This window comes from Pecten maximus, chromosome 18 (assembly GCF_902652985.1).
Source record: "Pecten maximus chromosome 18, xPecMax1.1, whole genome shotgun sequence".
Taxonomy (NCBI): Eukaryota; Metazoa; Mollusca; class Bivalvia; order Pectinida; family Pectinidae; genus Pecten; species Pecten maximus.
The window spans coordinates 12,187,349-12,204,710 of NC_047032.1; the positions used below are offsets into that span (position 1 = coordinate 12,187,349).

General features: G+C 37.7%; 1 protein-coding gene across 2 annotated transcripts in view; it reads right to left on the reverse strand.

Annotated features, from left to right (window-relative positions):
* Positions 1-17,362, reverse strand: part of LOC117316512 — a 36,658-nt gene that overhangs the window by 16,374 nt on the left and 2,922 nt on the right. The window contains exons 1-6 of one of the 2 annotated variants that reach the window (XM_033871131.1): positions 8,758-8,798; positions 2,653-2,826; positions 2,005-2,103; positions 1,457-1,514; positions 687-834; positions 95-235 (exon numbers count right to left, since the gene is read on the reverse strand). In XM_033871131.1, the coding sequence (XP_033727022.1) occupies positions 95-235; positions 687-834; positions 1,457-1,514; positions 2,005-2,103; positions 2,653-2,731 (525 nt within the window). In that variant the 5' untranslated portion in view covers positions 2,732-2,826; positions 8,758-8,798. Of the gene's footprint in view, positions 1-94; positions 236-686; positions 835-1,456; positions 1,515-2,004; positions 2,104-2,652; positions 2,827-8,757; positions 8,799-17,362 lie in introns of those variants that run through there. The other variant, XM_033871130.1, reaches the window with a different exon arrangement.

The following is a 17,362-nucleotide window of genomic DNA, read 5'->3' on the forward strand; positions in this document are numbered from 1 at the left end:
TTTCAAATATTGTTGTGTCCTTTACAAACATTCGTTATCAAGCATAGTTTAATGTTCAAAAGAGCAATGGTAAAGGGAAGTAACTCTGACTCACTGTCTTCTGAGCATGCTCAGTCTCCGTCTTTTTGTCCTTAAGCACAAATATGTCACCTGCTGAGTTGCCTGTACCCAAAATATTCTGTGTTTTCTCAAACTCTGAACCTTCTTCATACCAATTGCCTTTGCTAGGGGTTATCTGAAAAATTACATTATATGGAAATAATCATTTTTTTTCCTAACAGTTTATCTTTTCAAGAATACAAACTTAGAGTTTTGGTGACTTAATATGCTGTTCGACCAATGGAACAGGGTGAAATATGGAAGGTCACACTCCGTAGCCGTGGTTTGTTCCAGGCTGGTTGGATGTGAAAAGGTATAATGGATTGTGCCACCTACTGACCTAGTGGGTTTTCTCTGTGAACTACGCACTGTTTTCTCAAACAATAAGAAAAAGTTTTTTTTTTCCACAAAGATTTCACATGGAAACTTTTCCTTTATAAATTGTGTTTTTGTAAGTGCACATTGTGCTAATTAAATGTCATATTGTTCTGTACAGATTTGTGTAAATAACTTTAATTTTTGACATCTTTTGATGTTGACTTTGATGTTAGATTTGAACCACTTTCCATTCTCCTGTCCATGTCTACCTTTGAACTATCCAGATTCACTCCTGAAGGGTTCTTGTTTTTCTTAAGGTATTCAATAAGTTCTAAACAAGCATCAATCTTCCGTTGATGATCCCCAACTTTTGGGGTAGTAATGACGTTTGCATTGGAAGGATCCCAGTACAAAGGTCTACAGAGAAAAATAAAATTTAAAGTTCAATGTCACCTAAATGATAAATAAAACAAAATTTAACGTTCAATATCACTTAAATGATAAATAAAACAAAATTTAAAATTCAATATCACTTAAATGATAAATAAAACAAAATTTAACGTTCAATATCACTTAAATGATAAATATATCATTTTATTTAACAAACCAGAAACCAGTGCAGGTTTTTTGTCTAACGCCTGGTCTTAGCATTAAACTTTTAATATTCATAAAATCGCCTTTGTGCCATTGTGAACTGAAAGTTGAAGGGCTATAAACTCTTGAAGTCCTTGTTGAAAATGCTGCAGGCAACACAAAAAATTATCACACAGAAATGGAAACTTTATCTTCATAAACTGAAACTAGAAAATGTCTGTAAGACATAAATGTCCCTCTGCTACTTGAAAACCTGAACTCAGCAGTTCCTGAGTTTAGCAAGTTACATTGCATCAGCACAGGACGGACATGGGTAACACTATATGACCACTACCCCCCATTTCATGGCAGAGGGCATAGAAACAGACAACAAAAAACTAAGGATATTACATTCTCATGAGAGGCTGTAACAAGGCAGAGACAATTGAATCTAGAATATCCATACTTATGTGTATCTTCATACTGTATGACTGGACGGCCTTGGTGATCTACTCCTATCTTTGCTGAAACCAGAAATAAGCCATCAATTGTAAATCACGTACTGCAAAAATATCTAATTTCTTCACATGAAAATAAAATGGCAAAAATTCATTTAGAATGGCTTATTTGTGAATACTGTTTTTTTAAAGTGATGTAAAACTATGAAAAATATTTTCGCACCAATGCAGACTAATCATATTGGTGTTATTATTTATATGAATCCTTAAAACTCTTCACAGAATTCCATTAGAGTGTTGATACTTTGTTTTACACTGCTATCTATGAAAAACTATACACACTCTTTTGACTTGTTGAAACATTACAAGTGAATCATAACTTTGCAATTTTTTTTAAGATTATTCATTTCTCTGAGTAACATGTAAAAAAAAATGTAAACTGCAATGTGAGGTCATCATTTGTCCCGTCCGATCAGGGAATCAAACCCAGGCTGCTTAGGTGAAAGGGATGTGTATAATACCACTATGCCACCCTACCACCCAGGCAGTTACATACCTTTGTGACTGTGAAGGAGTTGAACTATTTGGTTAAGACCCCCTTGGCTGGATGGAGACAACCTCCCAAGGTTAATGTTGCCCTGACTGTCAACTTGATCTGAAAAACAAAACCCCAAAATCAAAACCTTTAATATAAGCCTACACCAATACAATCCTTTCATTTTGCTTAAATTGTAACAAATTTTAATGACAATAGAAATGTTTTAATCTGCAACTGAGCAGAAATCTGGAAAGTAGTTTTGAAGATGAAAATGTTGATAAATGACTGATAACTGTTAGACGAGGGCTTGAGTATTACTGTATATAGTAGATCTCTGAACCCCTGGAATATGTCATGGCAAAATTGAAAGAACACTTAAAGGTATTTGGACGTGTCAGGAACATTCCATCGGTATCTTAATTTTGAACCACTATAAGCAAACAATAGTATACTCTACAACATTGTATACTGTAAACTTGTTTTTTCGTGGGGGGGAGGGGGGGGGGGGGGGGGTTCAATTTCACGATGTTGATATATAAACTATACAAGTGGGATAATTTTCATAACTGATCTACCTTCTGCTTAACTAGCATAAATTTCCCCCTCGCATGAATTTCCACGTTAACAGTAATTTCCTTTAGTATTTCAAAATAACAAATTTCTCACCAGTTGTCTCCTCTGTTGGGTGACTCAGGGTCAAAGTTGAAAGGTCACATGGACTAGATTCTGTACACTCAGTTGCCATGGCATTTAGATATTTTTCAGGGGTCACGGCTAAGACTAGAGGTCACAGATTGTAGAAAATGACTAGAATAATAAAAGGCGATCCATGTGTTGTATCTGCAAAAACAAAATTAAATCCATTTGATTTTTAAAAGTGATATATACATGTATTCAATGAACATCAAATACAGTTTATAATTTTTTCTAATCTGGCATTGAAATTTCTTTTTTTCCCCCAATAAATAGACCAATTTGAAAGCTGCTATCAGTCTGTTCATGAAATATGCAATGCTGATGGTATAACGGTAAACTATTGGAGAAAGCTATACAGCTGTACCAGAGGCTGACACTGGGTATGTAATCATTCATATGGACTGAACCCAGGACCTCTAACTTACTAGTGTTGTGCTCATGATCAACTAATTGCCATAAAGAGAAGTTCTCTCCAGAGAGTGGGTATATTAGTATTGTGGCTATTTAGGAATTCATCATAGATTCATGACAGCTGGTAGATTTTATTTAATTTGATGTATAATGAAAAAACAGGAAGGGCTAGTGCACCACAATAATCTAAATTAATGACATTAAATGTAGTTAGTCTTTTTTTCCCTATTAATAAATCTTTCCCTGGAAACAGCTTCACTTTTGCCTTTAGTTGAGCATTCACCCCTGTGAGTTTGGCCTTTGGTTGAGCATTCCTCTCTGTGAGTTTGGTCTTTGGTTTAGCATTCATCCCTGTGAGTTTGGCCTTTAGTTGAGCATTCCTCCCTGTGAGTTTGGCCTTTGGTTGAGCATTCCTCCCTGTGAGTTTGGTCTTTGGTTGAGCATTCCTCCCTGTGAGTTTGGCCTTTAGTTGAGCATTCCTCCCTGTGAGTTTGGCCTTTGGTTGAACATTCCTCCCTGTGAGTTTGGTCTTTGGTTGAGCATCCCTCCCTGTGTGTTTGGTCTTTGGTTGAACATTCCTCCCTGTGTGTTTGGTCTTTGGTTGAGCATTCATCCCTGAGTGTTTGGCCTTTGGTTGAGCATTCACCGCTGTGAGTTTGGCCTTTGGTTGAGCATCCCTCCCTGTGTGTTTGGTCTTTGGTTGAACATTCCTCCCTGTGAGTTTGGCCTTTGGTTGAGCATTCATCCCTGTGAGTTAAGCCTTTGGTTGAGCATTCCTCCCTGTGAGTTTGGCCTTTGGTTGAGCATTCATCCCTCTGAGTTTGGTCTTTGGTTGAGCATAATCCTCCCTGTGAGTTTGGCCTTTGGTTGAGCATTCATCCCTCTGAGTTTGGCCTTTAGATGATCATTCACCCCTGTGAGTTTGGCCTTTGGTTGAGCATTCCTCCCTGTGAGTTTGGCCTTTGATTGAGCATTCATCCCTGTGAGTTTGGTCTTTCGCTTAGCATTCCTCCCTATGAGTTTGGCCTTTGGTTGAGCATTCACCGCTGTGAGTTTGGCCTTTGGTTGAGCATTCCTCCCTGTGAGTTTGGCCTTTGGTTGAGCATTCATCCCTGAGTGTTTGGCCTTTGGTTGAGCATTCCTCCCTGTGAGTTTGGTCTTTGGTTGAGCATCCCTCCCTGTGAGTTTGGCCTTTGGTTGAGCATTCATCCCTGAGTGTTTGGCCTTTGGTTGAGCATTCATCCCTGAGTGTTTGGCCTTTGGTTGAGCATTCATCCCTGTGAGTTTGGCCTTTGGTTGAGCATTCCTCCCTGTGAGTTTGGCCTTTGGTTGAGCATCCCTCCCTGTGAGTTTGGCCTTAAGTTGAGCATTCAACCCTGTGATTTAGGCTAATTGTGCTCTGTCCCCTTGCTATCGAGACATACCGACATTTACAAAAATGATAGTTGATTGCTATGCCTGCTTTATTAGTGTTGAACATTTTTGGGAGTGTGAAGACTGGTTGGCCCGTTGTCAGTATAATGTGACCAGGTGGGATGTCCTGCTGGGTGTCTTCAGTGGTATGCTTCAGTGAGGTAGCACTATAAAGGTGGCATCAATTCTGTGCTATCACAAGGAGACAAACACGAACATACTTCAGCCTCCCAAACCACAAATACACTACAAGTATATGCATCTTGCACACGGGGAGGCCAAAATTATATGACCAAGTTAAAGCTGTTGATAGGACATTAAAAAATACCAACCAAATCAATCCGATCATAAAACTGGAATCAAATCATTTTTCAGTACTTTTGACCAGAATCAAATAAGCCAAAATATCAAATTAATGTTTAAATATAGCATAGAATATCATCTAAATACGTACCAATGTGACGTGATACAAGGGTAGGAAAACATACAAGGTTGTTTCACTTGGTAACCTTTATGTGACCCACTCAATCTTGACACAACAAGATGTTTGATCACCACAGGCTGATAACACTGATTAGAGTTTCCTGGTACATTATCACCGAGCTATTTTTGGAATGTACAAAATTCAATATCTATTTGAGCTGTAATCTTCAGAATTTCTAATATTGTCTAATTTAAAAGTACCTGTCATACCAGCAGATGTAAGGGGGATATGTGCTGGTCTTTTTTCCAGTTTTAAACATTCTGTACATACTGTATAACAGAAATATCTAATAATTTTAAATTAAGGGCTCATTACATTGTATTACATATCAAATCTAACCAAGTCTTAATTCATTCAATAAAACACTTTTATTTCACACATTCAGCTGACAATATCAAAATGTTAGCCAATGTGTCTATAACAGTCCAGTAAAAATGTTAACAAAAAATGCTCCCCTCTCCTTCAATAAGCCTACCCCCTACTGAGAGTCAAAGTTATGAGTTTGCCTGGACATATTGCAGGATAAATGTAATAATGATTTAACAAGCATTTTCATTGGCGCAAAAAATGACGTCACTGTTTGTAACGTCACTTTTGATTGGCTGATACAGCAGTGTAATAATTTCTAAGAGAGAAAAGTGGATTTTTACAGTGATCATGTACAGTAGATTTTATAAGAATTATGTTGAATATACTTTTTTTATGTTATGGAGCTATAGATCACAAAAAACAGAGTTTGCTCTTTGCTGTTTATGGTATTTTTTGTTAGCAGCTCCATCAAGTAAACAATGTATTCAATTTAATCCTTAGATATTTGGAATATGGTAACTACTTACCTATTTTTACATACACCTTGCCCCTTAATGTGCCTCATCAGGATAAAAAGTGATGTATTTAGGCCCAAAAAGGAAAATACATATTTATAGATATTTGAATTATTGTGATCAAGTTAAGATCATAAGAACACGAGAATTTGATACAGTCTATATTTGGACATATCCTACACAGGGACATGAGAATTTGATACAGTCTATATGTGTATTTGGACCTATCCTACACAGGGACCTGAGAATTTGATACAGTCTATATGTGTATTTGGACCTATCCTACACAGGGACATGAGAATTTGATACAGTCTATATGTGTATTTGGACCTATCCTACACAGGGACCTGAGAATTTGATACAGTCTATATGTGTATTTGGACCTATCCTACACAGGGACATGAGAGTTTGATATTATATTTGGAAATATCTTACAGAGGGACCTATATATTTATTTTGACTCATCCGGTGGCAGTAAATTATGATGACATTTCAGCTTAATAACAATTATATAAACAAGTATTGCCCCATTTCCCAGAGCATTTCTGAGAGGGATTTAACTATTAATATCTGGGAATTATGTAATCTTTTTTGTCATGTACTCTAAAACGTGAACAGGTATCAAATGAAAACAAATTGCAGTTAAAATATGTACAAGGAAATACTAAAATTGTTATTTTTAGAAATTACCCTGGAGTTATAGATAATATTTTAGACATTTTGTTCATTTATTAGTATCTCAATCACTATGTATCAACATTCAATATATAATAACATTGACATGCAATTTAAAAGCAGCCCAGCAATAAGAATATTTTACAGTGCATAAATTTATCTAAAATGTTTATTTTTTACAAAAGTTCTAGGAAATTTAAACAACATGTCAATCAAATGTGTCTGACTGTTGATTCCTATAAATGTACAGATTTATACTGTCTTATGCTGGAGTATTCAGCTAAACCATTCAGTTAAAGTTAAATATTGAAAAAATGAACCTCAAAGATATACACTGTAACAGTCAAACCTAGGGACAGATCAAAAGTGTCTTTAATAGACAGGTGTCCTTTTAACAGATAACAGATAAATGTGTAAGCAGAAATATTATCTATATCAATGTACATATCTATACAAATAAAAATATACTTACAGGTATAGAGGGAGATAAAAATGATTATGAAATATTCTCAACATATACTTCCAGGAATAGGAATATTACACATTGACAGGCTATGAAATAGTCTTTGTATGTTTTTAAATAGGAAGCAAATTTAATCCCAAATAAGAGATCCCAGAGGGATCTTGGCGCCCACCAGTGAATGATCTTTATAGATTCCATGTCAGATTGATCTTCTCTCTATTTTTCCCTTCCAAGTCTACTAATCTGTGTAAATTGAGAAACATCCCTCCAGTACTTTTCAAACAAGTGGAACTTATCTATGAAATGTTGATCATGTTTTTTTCCAGATTGATCCCAAAATACAATATGACAGACCAAGGGCAACCTATATATCAAATTTCAGAAAGATCCCTTCAGTACTTTCTGAGAAATAGCGATAGCAATCTTCAATTGCCAAAATCCAAGATGGCTGCCTTTCGGCCATGTTTTCCGATCGGTCCAAAAATGCAATATGCATAACTACAGATCAAGGGGAACCTGCATGTGAAATTTGAGAAAGATCCCTTCAGTAACTTCTCAGAAATAGCGATAACAAGAATTGTTTACGGACGGATGGAGGGAGGGATTCAGACACAAACACAATGCCCAGAGGGCCTGTATGGCTCACCTATAGATATGACAGCAAAGAGAAAGAATTTTTTGCTACATTTCCCTTGACAATTTAATATGGGCCCTACTCCTCAGGCCCATGGGGCCAGACTAAATGTTAATACAAAATTGGATAATTCCGACCAAATTTGATTAAAATCCACACACTTGTTCATGACAAGGAGTGATTTTTGGGACAGGTGGGCTATATCATAAACAAGAATATTTTGAAAATAAACCAGCTACAAAATGTGACCTGTACCAGACCAAAAATACATGGGGAAGTTCAAAATTAATTTTCTCTAAGGGTCAGGCAGTAGGGTATAGGGGGAAGTAAAACTTGTTAAAGTAAACAAAAAATATATACCGGTATATAAATATATAGATACATGTATCTATTCACATTTTTGACAATTAGATAACCATTCATCACTGCTTGTAAAAGTTAGGTAAAATAATTATATAACTTGCACAACAAATTAACTGTACAAAAAATTCTTCCTGTTAGTACTAGTTAGGTTGATTCCTTTAAATCTACACACACAGAGAATGATAATTGCCCAGTGGAGTGAGGTACAATATGGTATTTAAATTAAACAAACATTTTGACAACCCTTTCAAAGCATTTTCAATATCAGCTCTGTACTTTACATAATGACCCGATTTTCAAAACTTCAATATACAGTACTGTATAATATGTTTTGTATAGGAGCAAATTTCCTAAAAAAAAATTGGCCAATTTACGTCTGTTTATTAGGATGCAAGTACCTATATTGGGCCATGCTATTGTTAGTACTGTACTTGCTAGACCCTATATACATGTATATATATATATATATATTATATATAAAATAATTAGCACAATGTATCATATGTGTTGGTGATCTGAAGATAAAGATTTGAATTTCCTGTCATAGTTGTACTGTGATGAATATATATATATATATATATATAAATCCTCTTTGGGTTTACCTGGTTCCAGATGAAATAATCCTTTTCCACTTTCACCATTTACGTGACAATCACTAATTAATTGTTTAGATTATTAAGCCAACATGAGATTTTTAGAAATATTCACAAAATTTCAACAGTGAAATTAAGTTTTTTTGACAGAATTCTTCCTGTGTCGATAGTTAAAGAATATTTATGATAAAACCAGGATAATCCTTCCTACTTACCATAAACAGGTGTCCACAGTGCTTAAAGGTAACTCATTGTATTTATACAAATAGAGAAATGATTATCCAAGGGTATAGTTTACCTGAATAAGCTTCCTACACTCAATCACACTATCTGGGGCACAGAAAGGGGCTCGGTACACATTCCGACAGCACATACTAACAAGAGGCCCATGGGGCCTGTATCGCTCACCTGGTTGGATTAGACCAAATGTCAAAATAATGTTCATGCTCAATTCGTTTTATTTGTCAATCTCAAACAATGCTATATATGGTTATGGTGTGGGGATCCAAACTGCTTTAAAGAAATAATGAAGTCCAGACTCTCTAAGGGTCTGAAAGACCTCAAGAATTGTTTTTAGAACATCCATTTATAACTTTATGACTATAGTAGCGATTTAAAGGAATTACCTCTATTTCCCCTATGGGGCCCCACCCCTTTGGCCCCTCGGGGGTCAGGGTCACTATTTATGCAAGATCTGTTCCTCTTTCCCCAATGATGTTTCTGACCAAATTGGGTTCAAATCCTTTCATAACTTTATGAGTAGTAGCGATTTAAAGGAATTACCTCTATTTCCCCAATGGGGCCCCACCAATTTGGTCCCTCAGGGGTCAGGGTCACCATTTATGCAAAATCTGTTCCCCTTCCCCAAAGGATGTTTCTCACTAAATTGGGTTCAAATCCATTCATAACTTTATGACTAGTGGCGATTTAAAGGAATTACCTCTATTTCCCCTATGGGGCCCCTCCCCTTTGGCTCCTCGGGGGTCAGAGTCACCATTTATGCAAAATCTGTTCCTCTTTCTCCAATGATGTTTCTGACCAAACTGGATTCAAATCCTTTCATAACTTTATGACTAGTAGCGATTTAAAGGAATTACCTCTATTTCCGCTATGGGGCCCCTCCCCTTTGGACCCTCGGGGGTCAGAGTCACCATTTATGCAAAATCTGTTCCCCTTCCCCAATGATGTTTCTGACTAAATTGGGTTCAAATCCATTCATAACTTTATGACTAGTGGCGATTTAAAGGAATTACCTCTATTTCCCCTATGGGGCCCCTCCCCTTTGGCCCCTTGGAGGTCAGAGTCACCATTTATGCAAAATCTGTTCCCCTTCCCCAAAGGATGTTTTTGACCAAATTGGGTTCAATCCAAATCCATTCATAACTTGATGACTAGTAGCGATTTAAAGGAATTGCCTCAATTTTCCCTATTGGGCCCCGCCCCTCAGGCCCCTTGGGTGTCAGAGTCACCATTTATGCGAAATCTGATCCCCTTCCGCCAAGGATGTTTCTGACTAAATTTGGTCAAAATCAACTAGTAGCGATTTGAAGCAAATGTTGATGGACGGACGACGGATGATTGACGACGCACCATTGCATAAGCTCACCGGGCCTTCGGTCCCAGGTGAGCTTAAAATTGTAAATCAGAACATTATTATATAATTTCATTTTAACTATCATGACTTTAAGTTTGATCATTATTAATCCCTTCCCTGGCTTTTTTATTTATTTATTTGTTTATTTTTTTTATTTATTTATTTATCTATTTTAACTTATTTTCATATTATTAAATTCTATTTTGACATCAACATATATAATTATAATCAGAGACTATATAATTTTACTTCAAAAGTTGCATTTTCAAGTAAGATTATTATCAATCACCAGCTTCTTTATTTACTTAATTATTGTTTTAATATACCATTTTAATATAAACATTATATATATATAATGTAACTCTTTTCTGCTCTGTCGTAACAATATGAAACCATATACATGTACATTGTAGTTCAATATTTTGTACATTATGACCTCCATTTAATTATACATACCAAGGTATGTCAGTCCAAACTGACCTGTTATGTTGAACTTTACAAGTGTTATTGACGTATTGTGATTACAGGTATGTAAACACCTGTTTTATCGTCCAGTTGATACATATAATACACACCTCAGGATAAGACCGGTGATAGTCTTATAGAATGTAGAACCAGATTTAAAGTGTTATATATGTCTGGGTTCAGGTATCTGATTATTCATCCACTTTAATGGTTTTCAGATTCCTTTTGAGGTATGAACAAAAGTGAAATGTGAATGCAGCATGTATATGATTTTAATTAGAATGATACCAAGGTAGGACAAATATATCATCTCATGACACCAAAAAAAAATTGTTTTTATTTGTTTTTAACAATTTTTAAAAATAATATCACATTTTGATATAAAATTGTGTGTCTCGATAAATAATGATTTAGTGTACATACATGCATTGTCTGGTGCATATTTTAATGGTTAGAACCAATAAAATATTTTGAGGTAAGTTTTTTTTCTGGGTTTAATTATTACTTTAAGCCTGAGATTGTTTGATCTTTTGATTAACATGTAATCGTGCAGTCTCTTTGAATGAATGACCTATATGCTCCACTGTGACATGAATACCAATTGTATTGAACTCACCTGCAATGATTATATATAATTAATCAATAAACATAAGGAGACCACAAATGCTCAGTTGGTCGAGCTCCGACCACATCAGTTTTAGGTGAAGATCCAAGGTACGTACTTAACTCCATGCTTCCTACCCATATCAGTTTGTAATTCTTGGGAAGCTGTGTAACGGACTGATCTGTGCTGTTGCGGTTGTGTCCTTGGGCATAAGACTGCCTACGGTTCAGTGAGGTAGTCACCAACTACTACAAGGAGGCCCTGCCTCAAAATGACCCTAGCTGTTCACAAGGTCCATAAACCCAACAAACAAACAACCAACCAATATATATGATATGGTTTAATTATAGAGGTCAATAGGTCATTTGTGGTCGACTTTATCATATGAAATGATCAGCACGAACTCCCACTAAAAAAAAGAACTTCCAGGGATATACCTTATAAAGTATGTATGTACTTATATGCAGGAATGCTCATGTTTCCCTATGAACACTCTGAAGTCAGACAATGATCTAGCTACTATTGAGTCAATGCAGACCTTTAAAACATCTATGAGTTAACAAAAACTCAAGCAATTTGTCACAATAGCATATATAGAACTTACCCATTGAATACAGAAATAGACAGGAATTATTTCATTTCTAATTGGAACCATGTACAGGTTCTCACTTCCTCTGTTGATACATTTAAGACGAGTACTTAAATATATAAGTGGTTAAACCGAAAAATATGGTGAAGTCAGACCAATTTCCTGGTAGATATTTCCTATTAAAATCAACCCTCTGTTGTGTTGTTCACAAACTGAATCCCTTCAGAACTGGGTTTTATGTGATAGTAAGACATTAATTGATGTGACTAGAATAAATCTACTACCCAGTTGCAACACTTGGGATCATAAATCACTGATATCCTGTCCACTCTCTCTCTCGGAGTTTAATTAAAAATTGCTTTCTTCTTTTAATGTTCTCCTAGATATCAATCGTCACATGACCCTCACTGTTGGTGTCTCTCTAGATACTCATCCTCACATGACCCTCACTGTTGGTGTCTCTCTAGATACTCATCGTCACATGACCCTCACTGTTGGTGTCTCTCTAGATACCAATCGTCACATGACCCTCACTGTTGGTGTCTCCCTAGATACTCATTGTCACATGACCCTCACTGTTGGTACGTGTCTCTCTAGATACTCATCCTCACATGACCCTCACTGTTGGTGTCTCTCTAGATACTTATCGTCACATGACCCTCACTGTTGATGTCTCTCTAAATACCTATCGTCACATGACCCTCACTGTTGGTGTCTCTCTAGATACCTATCGTCACATGACCCTCACTGTTGGTGTCTCTCTAGATACTCATCCTCACATGACCCTCACTGTTGGTGTCTCTCTAGATACTCATCCTCACATGACCCTCACTGTTGGTGTCTCTCTAGATACCTATTGTCACATGACCCTCGCTGTTGGTGTCTCTCTAGATACTCATCGTCACTGACCCTCACTGTTGGTGTCATTCTAGATACTCATCCTCACATGACCCTCACTGTTGGTGTCTCTCTAGATACTCATCCTCACATGACCCTCACTGTTGGTGTCTCCCTAGATACCCCTTCTCACATGACACTCACTGTTGGTGTCTCTCTAGATACTCATCCTCACATGACCCTCACTGTTGGTGTCTCTCGAGATACCTATCGTCACATGACCCTCACTGTTGGTGTCTCTCCAGATACTCATCGTCACATGACCCTCACTGTTGGTGTCTCTCTAGATACTCATCGTCACATGACCCTCACTGTTGGTGTCTCTCTAGATACTCATCGTCACATGACCCTCACTGTTGGTGTCTCTCTAGATACTCATCCTCACATGACCCTCACTGTTGGTGTCTCTCTAGATACTCATCCTCACATGACCCTCACTGTTGGTGTCTCTTGAGATACCTATCGTCACATGACCCTCACTGTTGGTGTCTCCCCAGATACTCATCCTCACATGACCCTCACTGTTGGTGTCTCTCTAGATACTCATCCTCACATGACCCTCACTGTTGGTGTCTCTCTAGATACTCATCGTCACTGACCCTCACTGTTGGTGTCATTCTAGATACCTATTGTCACATGACCCTCGCTGTTGGTGTCTCTCTAGATACTCATCGTCACTGACCCTCACTGTTGGTGTCATTCTAGATACTCATCCTCACATGACCCTCACTGTTGGTGTCTCTCTAGATACTCATCCTCACATGACCCTCACTGTTGGTGTCTCCCTAGATACCCCTTCTCACATGACACTCACTGTTGGTGTCTCTCTAGATACCTATCGTCACATGGCCCTCGCTGTTGGTGTCTCTCGAGATACCTATCGTCACATGGCCCTCGCTGTTGGTGTCTCCCCAGATACTCATTGTCACATGACCCTCACTGTTGGTGTCTCTCTAGATACTCATCGTCACTGACCCTCACTGTTGGTGTCTCTCTAGATACCTATCGTCACATGGCCCTCGCTGTTGGTGTCTCTCTAGATACTCATCATCACATGACCCTCACTGTTGGTGTCTCTCTAGATACTCATCCTCACATGACCCTGGCTGTTGGTGTCTCTCTAGATACTCATCCTCACATGACCCTCACTGTTGGTGTCTCTCTAGATACTAATCGTCACAGGACCCTCATTGTTGGTACGTGTCTCTCTAGATACTCATCGTCACATGACCCTCACTGTTGGTACGTGTCTCTCTAGATACTCATCCTCACATGACCCTCACTGTTGGTGTCTCCCCAGATACTCATCCTCACATGACCCTCACTGTTGGTGTCTCTCTAGATACTCATCGTCACTGACCCTCACTGTTGGTGTCATTCTAGATACCTATTGTCACATGACCCTCGCTGTTGGTGTCTCTCTAGATACTCATCTTCACATGACCCTCACTATTGGTGTCTCTCTAGATACTCATCGCACATGACCCTCACTGTTGGTGTCTCTCTAGATACTCATCGTCACATGACCCTCACTGTTGGTGTCTCTCTAGATACTCATCCTCACATGACCTTCACTGTTGTTGTCTCTCTAGATACTCATCGTCACATGACCCTTGCTGTTTGTGTCTCTCTAGATACTCATCGTCACATGACCCTCACTATTGATGTCTCTCTAGATACTCATCGTCACATGACCCTATCTGTTGGTGTCTCCCTCTTAAGATACCCCTTCTCAGATAACCCTGACTGTTGGTGTCTCCCTAAATACACCTTCTCACATGACCCTGGCTGTTAGTGTCTACCTAGATACCCCTTCTCACATGACCCTATCTGTTGGTGTCTCCCTAGATACCCCTTCTCATATCATGCACCCTTGCTATTTGACCCTATCTGTTGGTGTCTCCCTACGTTGCTTTTGTGGAATGTTTATTTAAAACCTATATCAAACAAATGAATGACATGTATGGTATGAGCTACACATAGAGTATTTCAGCTTTGTAGTGTCAAAGTTGCTTCACCTATAAGAAGCAGTTTGTAACAGGGAATTTCCTGATCAACACAGACTGCGACATCCTTTGACTGATGACCACCCAACATCCTTCCTGTTATTGGTACATTGTATAATCCTTGGCCCTTGGACAAATTTTCCTAACATTGACATTGAATTCAACGTAAAACAGACTTTGATACAGGGACTTGGCACTTGCCCCCAGCCAACAGTTCATACATATATATTTACCATTGTATGGCACTGCCACTATATAACCCTACCAATTCAGTTGACCAGCTTATGAACTGCCAACTGAAATTTGAATTTGAAAATTTCAAAAAAAAATCGCACGACAAATAAAAAATTGCAGATGGTAAATATAAGCATTGAACGGCTTTCAGTTGGCATTCATAGTCAATATGAATGCCAACTGAAAGCCGTTCAATGCTTAATTAAACATGATACATATAATGCTGGAGCATGGGTTGGAAAAAGTGAGCAGATAGAGTTAGGTTTGCTGGTACTACAAATGCAATTATTTTTTCCCTGGAGGATGAATACACTATACAAGAGTACGGTCATCAGTACAAAGCTCACCTCACATTGTATATCACTTTCTACCACAATACGCTGTGTTGTTCCACTCTCAAGTCATTGTATAAATGTGCCGACTGTTGGATATATATGTTATATTCCGTCTTTTGATTGGTCAAGAATTCGAACTTTGAACCCAAGCTGCAATTGTTATTGACATCATCAATAATCGAATGACGTCACATCACTGAGTCCTGGCCGTCACCCTGTATACCTTATTTGCATACGTGAAATAAGCCTTGGCCACGTTTCCCTTTGATTAAAGCCGATATTATTGTGGTAGAAACAGGCCACACGATTCGTGATTTTTGGATATGGAATTTATTTCACACTCGTAAGTTATATTTAAAAAAATAACTTACGAGTGTGAAATAAATTCCATATCCAACAATCGTTGTGCAACCTTTATATACCTCATCACTAGGGGGTGAGTTCACCAACTGGAATCTAACGTACATGTAAACCGATATTTTAACAAAAAATATTTTATATCTAAAGGTAGAAATGACATAGAATCAATTAGTTTTTACCCCTTCAGCAACCCTTTAACCAAATTTAAGTATCATAGAGTAATTGTAAACAAGAGGACCATGGGCCTTAACGGTCACTCGACTTATGATATATTTTAGCATATTTGGTCCCTGTGACCTTGAATGAAGGTCAAGGTCATCCATTTGAACAAACTTGGTAGCTTTTTATCCCAGCATGCTACAGACCTAATATTGGGTCTCTGGGCCTTTTGGTTATCAAAAAGAAATCATTTCAAGATCTAAGCATATTTGGTCCCTGTGACCTTGAATGAAGGTCAAGTTCATCCATTTGAACCAACTTGGTAGCCCTTCATCATATCATTCTTCAGAAGACTGAATATTGGGTCTCTGGGCCTTTTGGTTATCAAGAAGAAGTTGTTTAAAGATTTTAGCATATTTGACCCCTGTGACCTTGAATGAAGGTCAAGGTCATCCATTTGAACAAACTTGGTAGCCCTTCATCCCAGCATTCTATAGACCTAATATTGGATCTCTGGGTCTTTTGGTTATCAAGAAGAAGTTGTTTAAAGATTTTAGCATATTTGACCCCTGTGACCTTGAATGAAGGTCAAGGTCATCCATTTGAACAAAATTGGTAGCCCTTCGTCCCAGCATGCTACTGACCTATCATTAGGTCTCTGGGCCTTTTGGTTATCAAGAGTAAGTTGTTTAAAGATTTTAGCATATTTGACCCCTGTGACCTTGAATGAAGGTCAAGGTCATCCACTTGAACAAACTTTGTAGCCCTTTATCCCAGCATGCTACACACTCAATATCAGGTCTCTGGGCCTGTTGTTTATTGAGAAGAAGTTGAAAATGTAAATTGTTTACGACGCACGACGCCGGACAAAAGGCGATCGCAATAGGTCAACTGAGACTTTGTCTCAGGTGACCTAAAAAGTTTACTGATGCCTTTCAACACTTGCACCAAAAACTTAATATTACATTTGACATAAAAAGTCTAAGTCCAAAATGTTTACTACAAAAACAGACATTTTCCCCCAAAAAAATTCATTGACTTCAAGTAGTAATAGTTACATGTAACCTCCAGAGCAACCCTCAAACCAAATATCAGAACCCTAGTACAATAATAAAGGAGGTTACTCAGATCCCATTTAACACTTAAATGCACCAAAAACTTAACAATTATTCGCTGACATCAAAGTGACAACATAACCTTGATCCCTCTCAAAGAGGCAAGCTCATAAAAATTTCAGTAGAGATCTCTATGACTTAATGTTTCATATTTTTTGTTAAAAGAAAACTCTTTGCTTTTACAACATTAAAGTGATCTATGAGAATTAAAGTTTTCCATGTGAATGACTATAGTCCTGATGTGATCACTGCAGGTTATAATTTAAAGGCATAAAATAGTAATCCATTCAATCAGGACATAAGAGGTCTGGTATATATTATGGGTTATGTATTTGTGGCAGATCATGCAGGTCAGATAATCCAGGAAGCATCATTGTTTTTTCGGCATAGCTGTATAATATTTTTTTGGCACCGGATATGACGCGACAGGTGGCGTTACTCAGGTCAAGATGAAGTATGTGA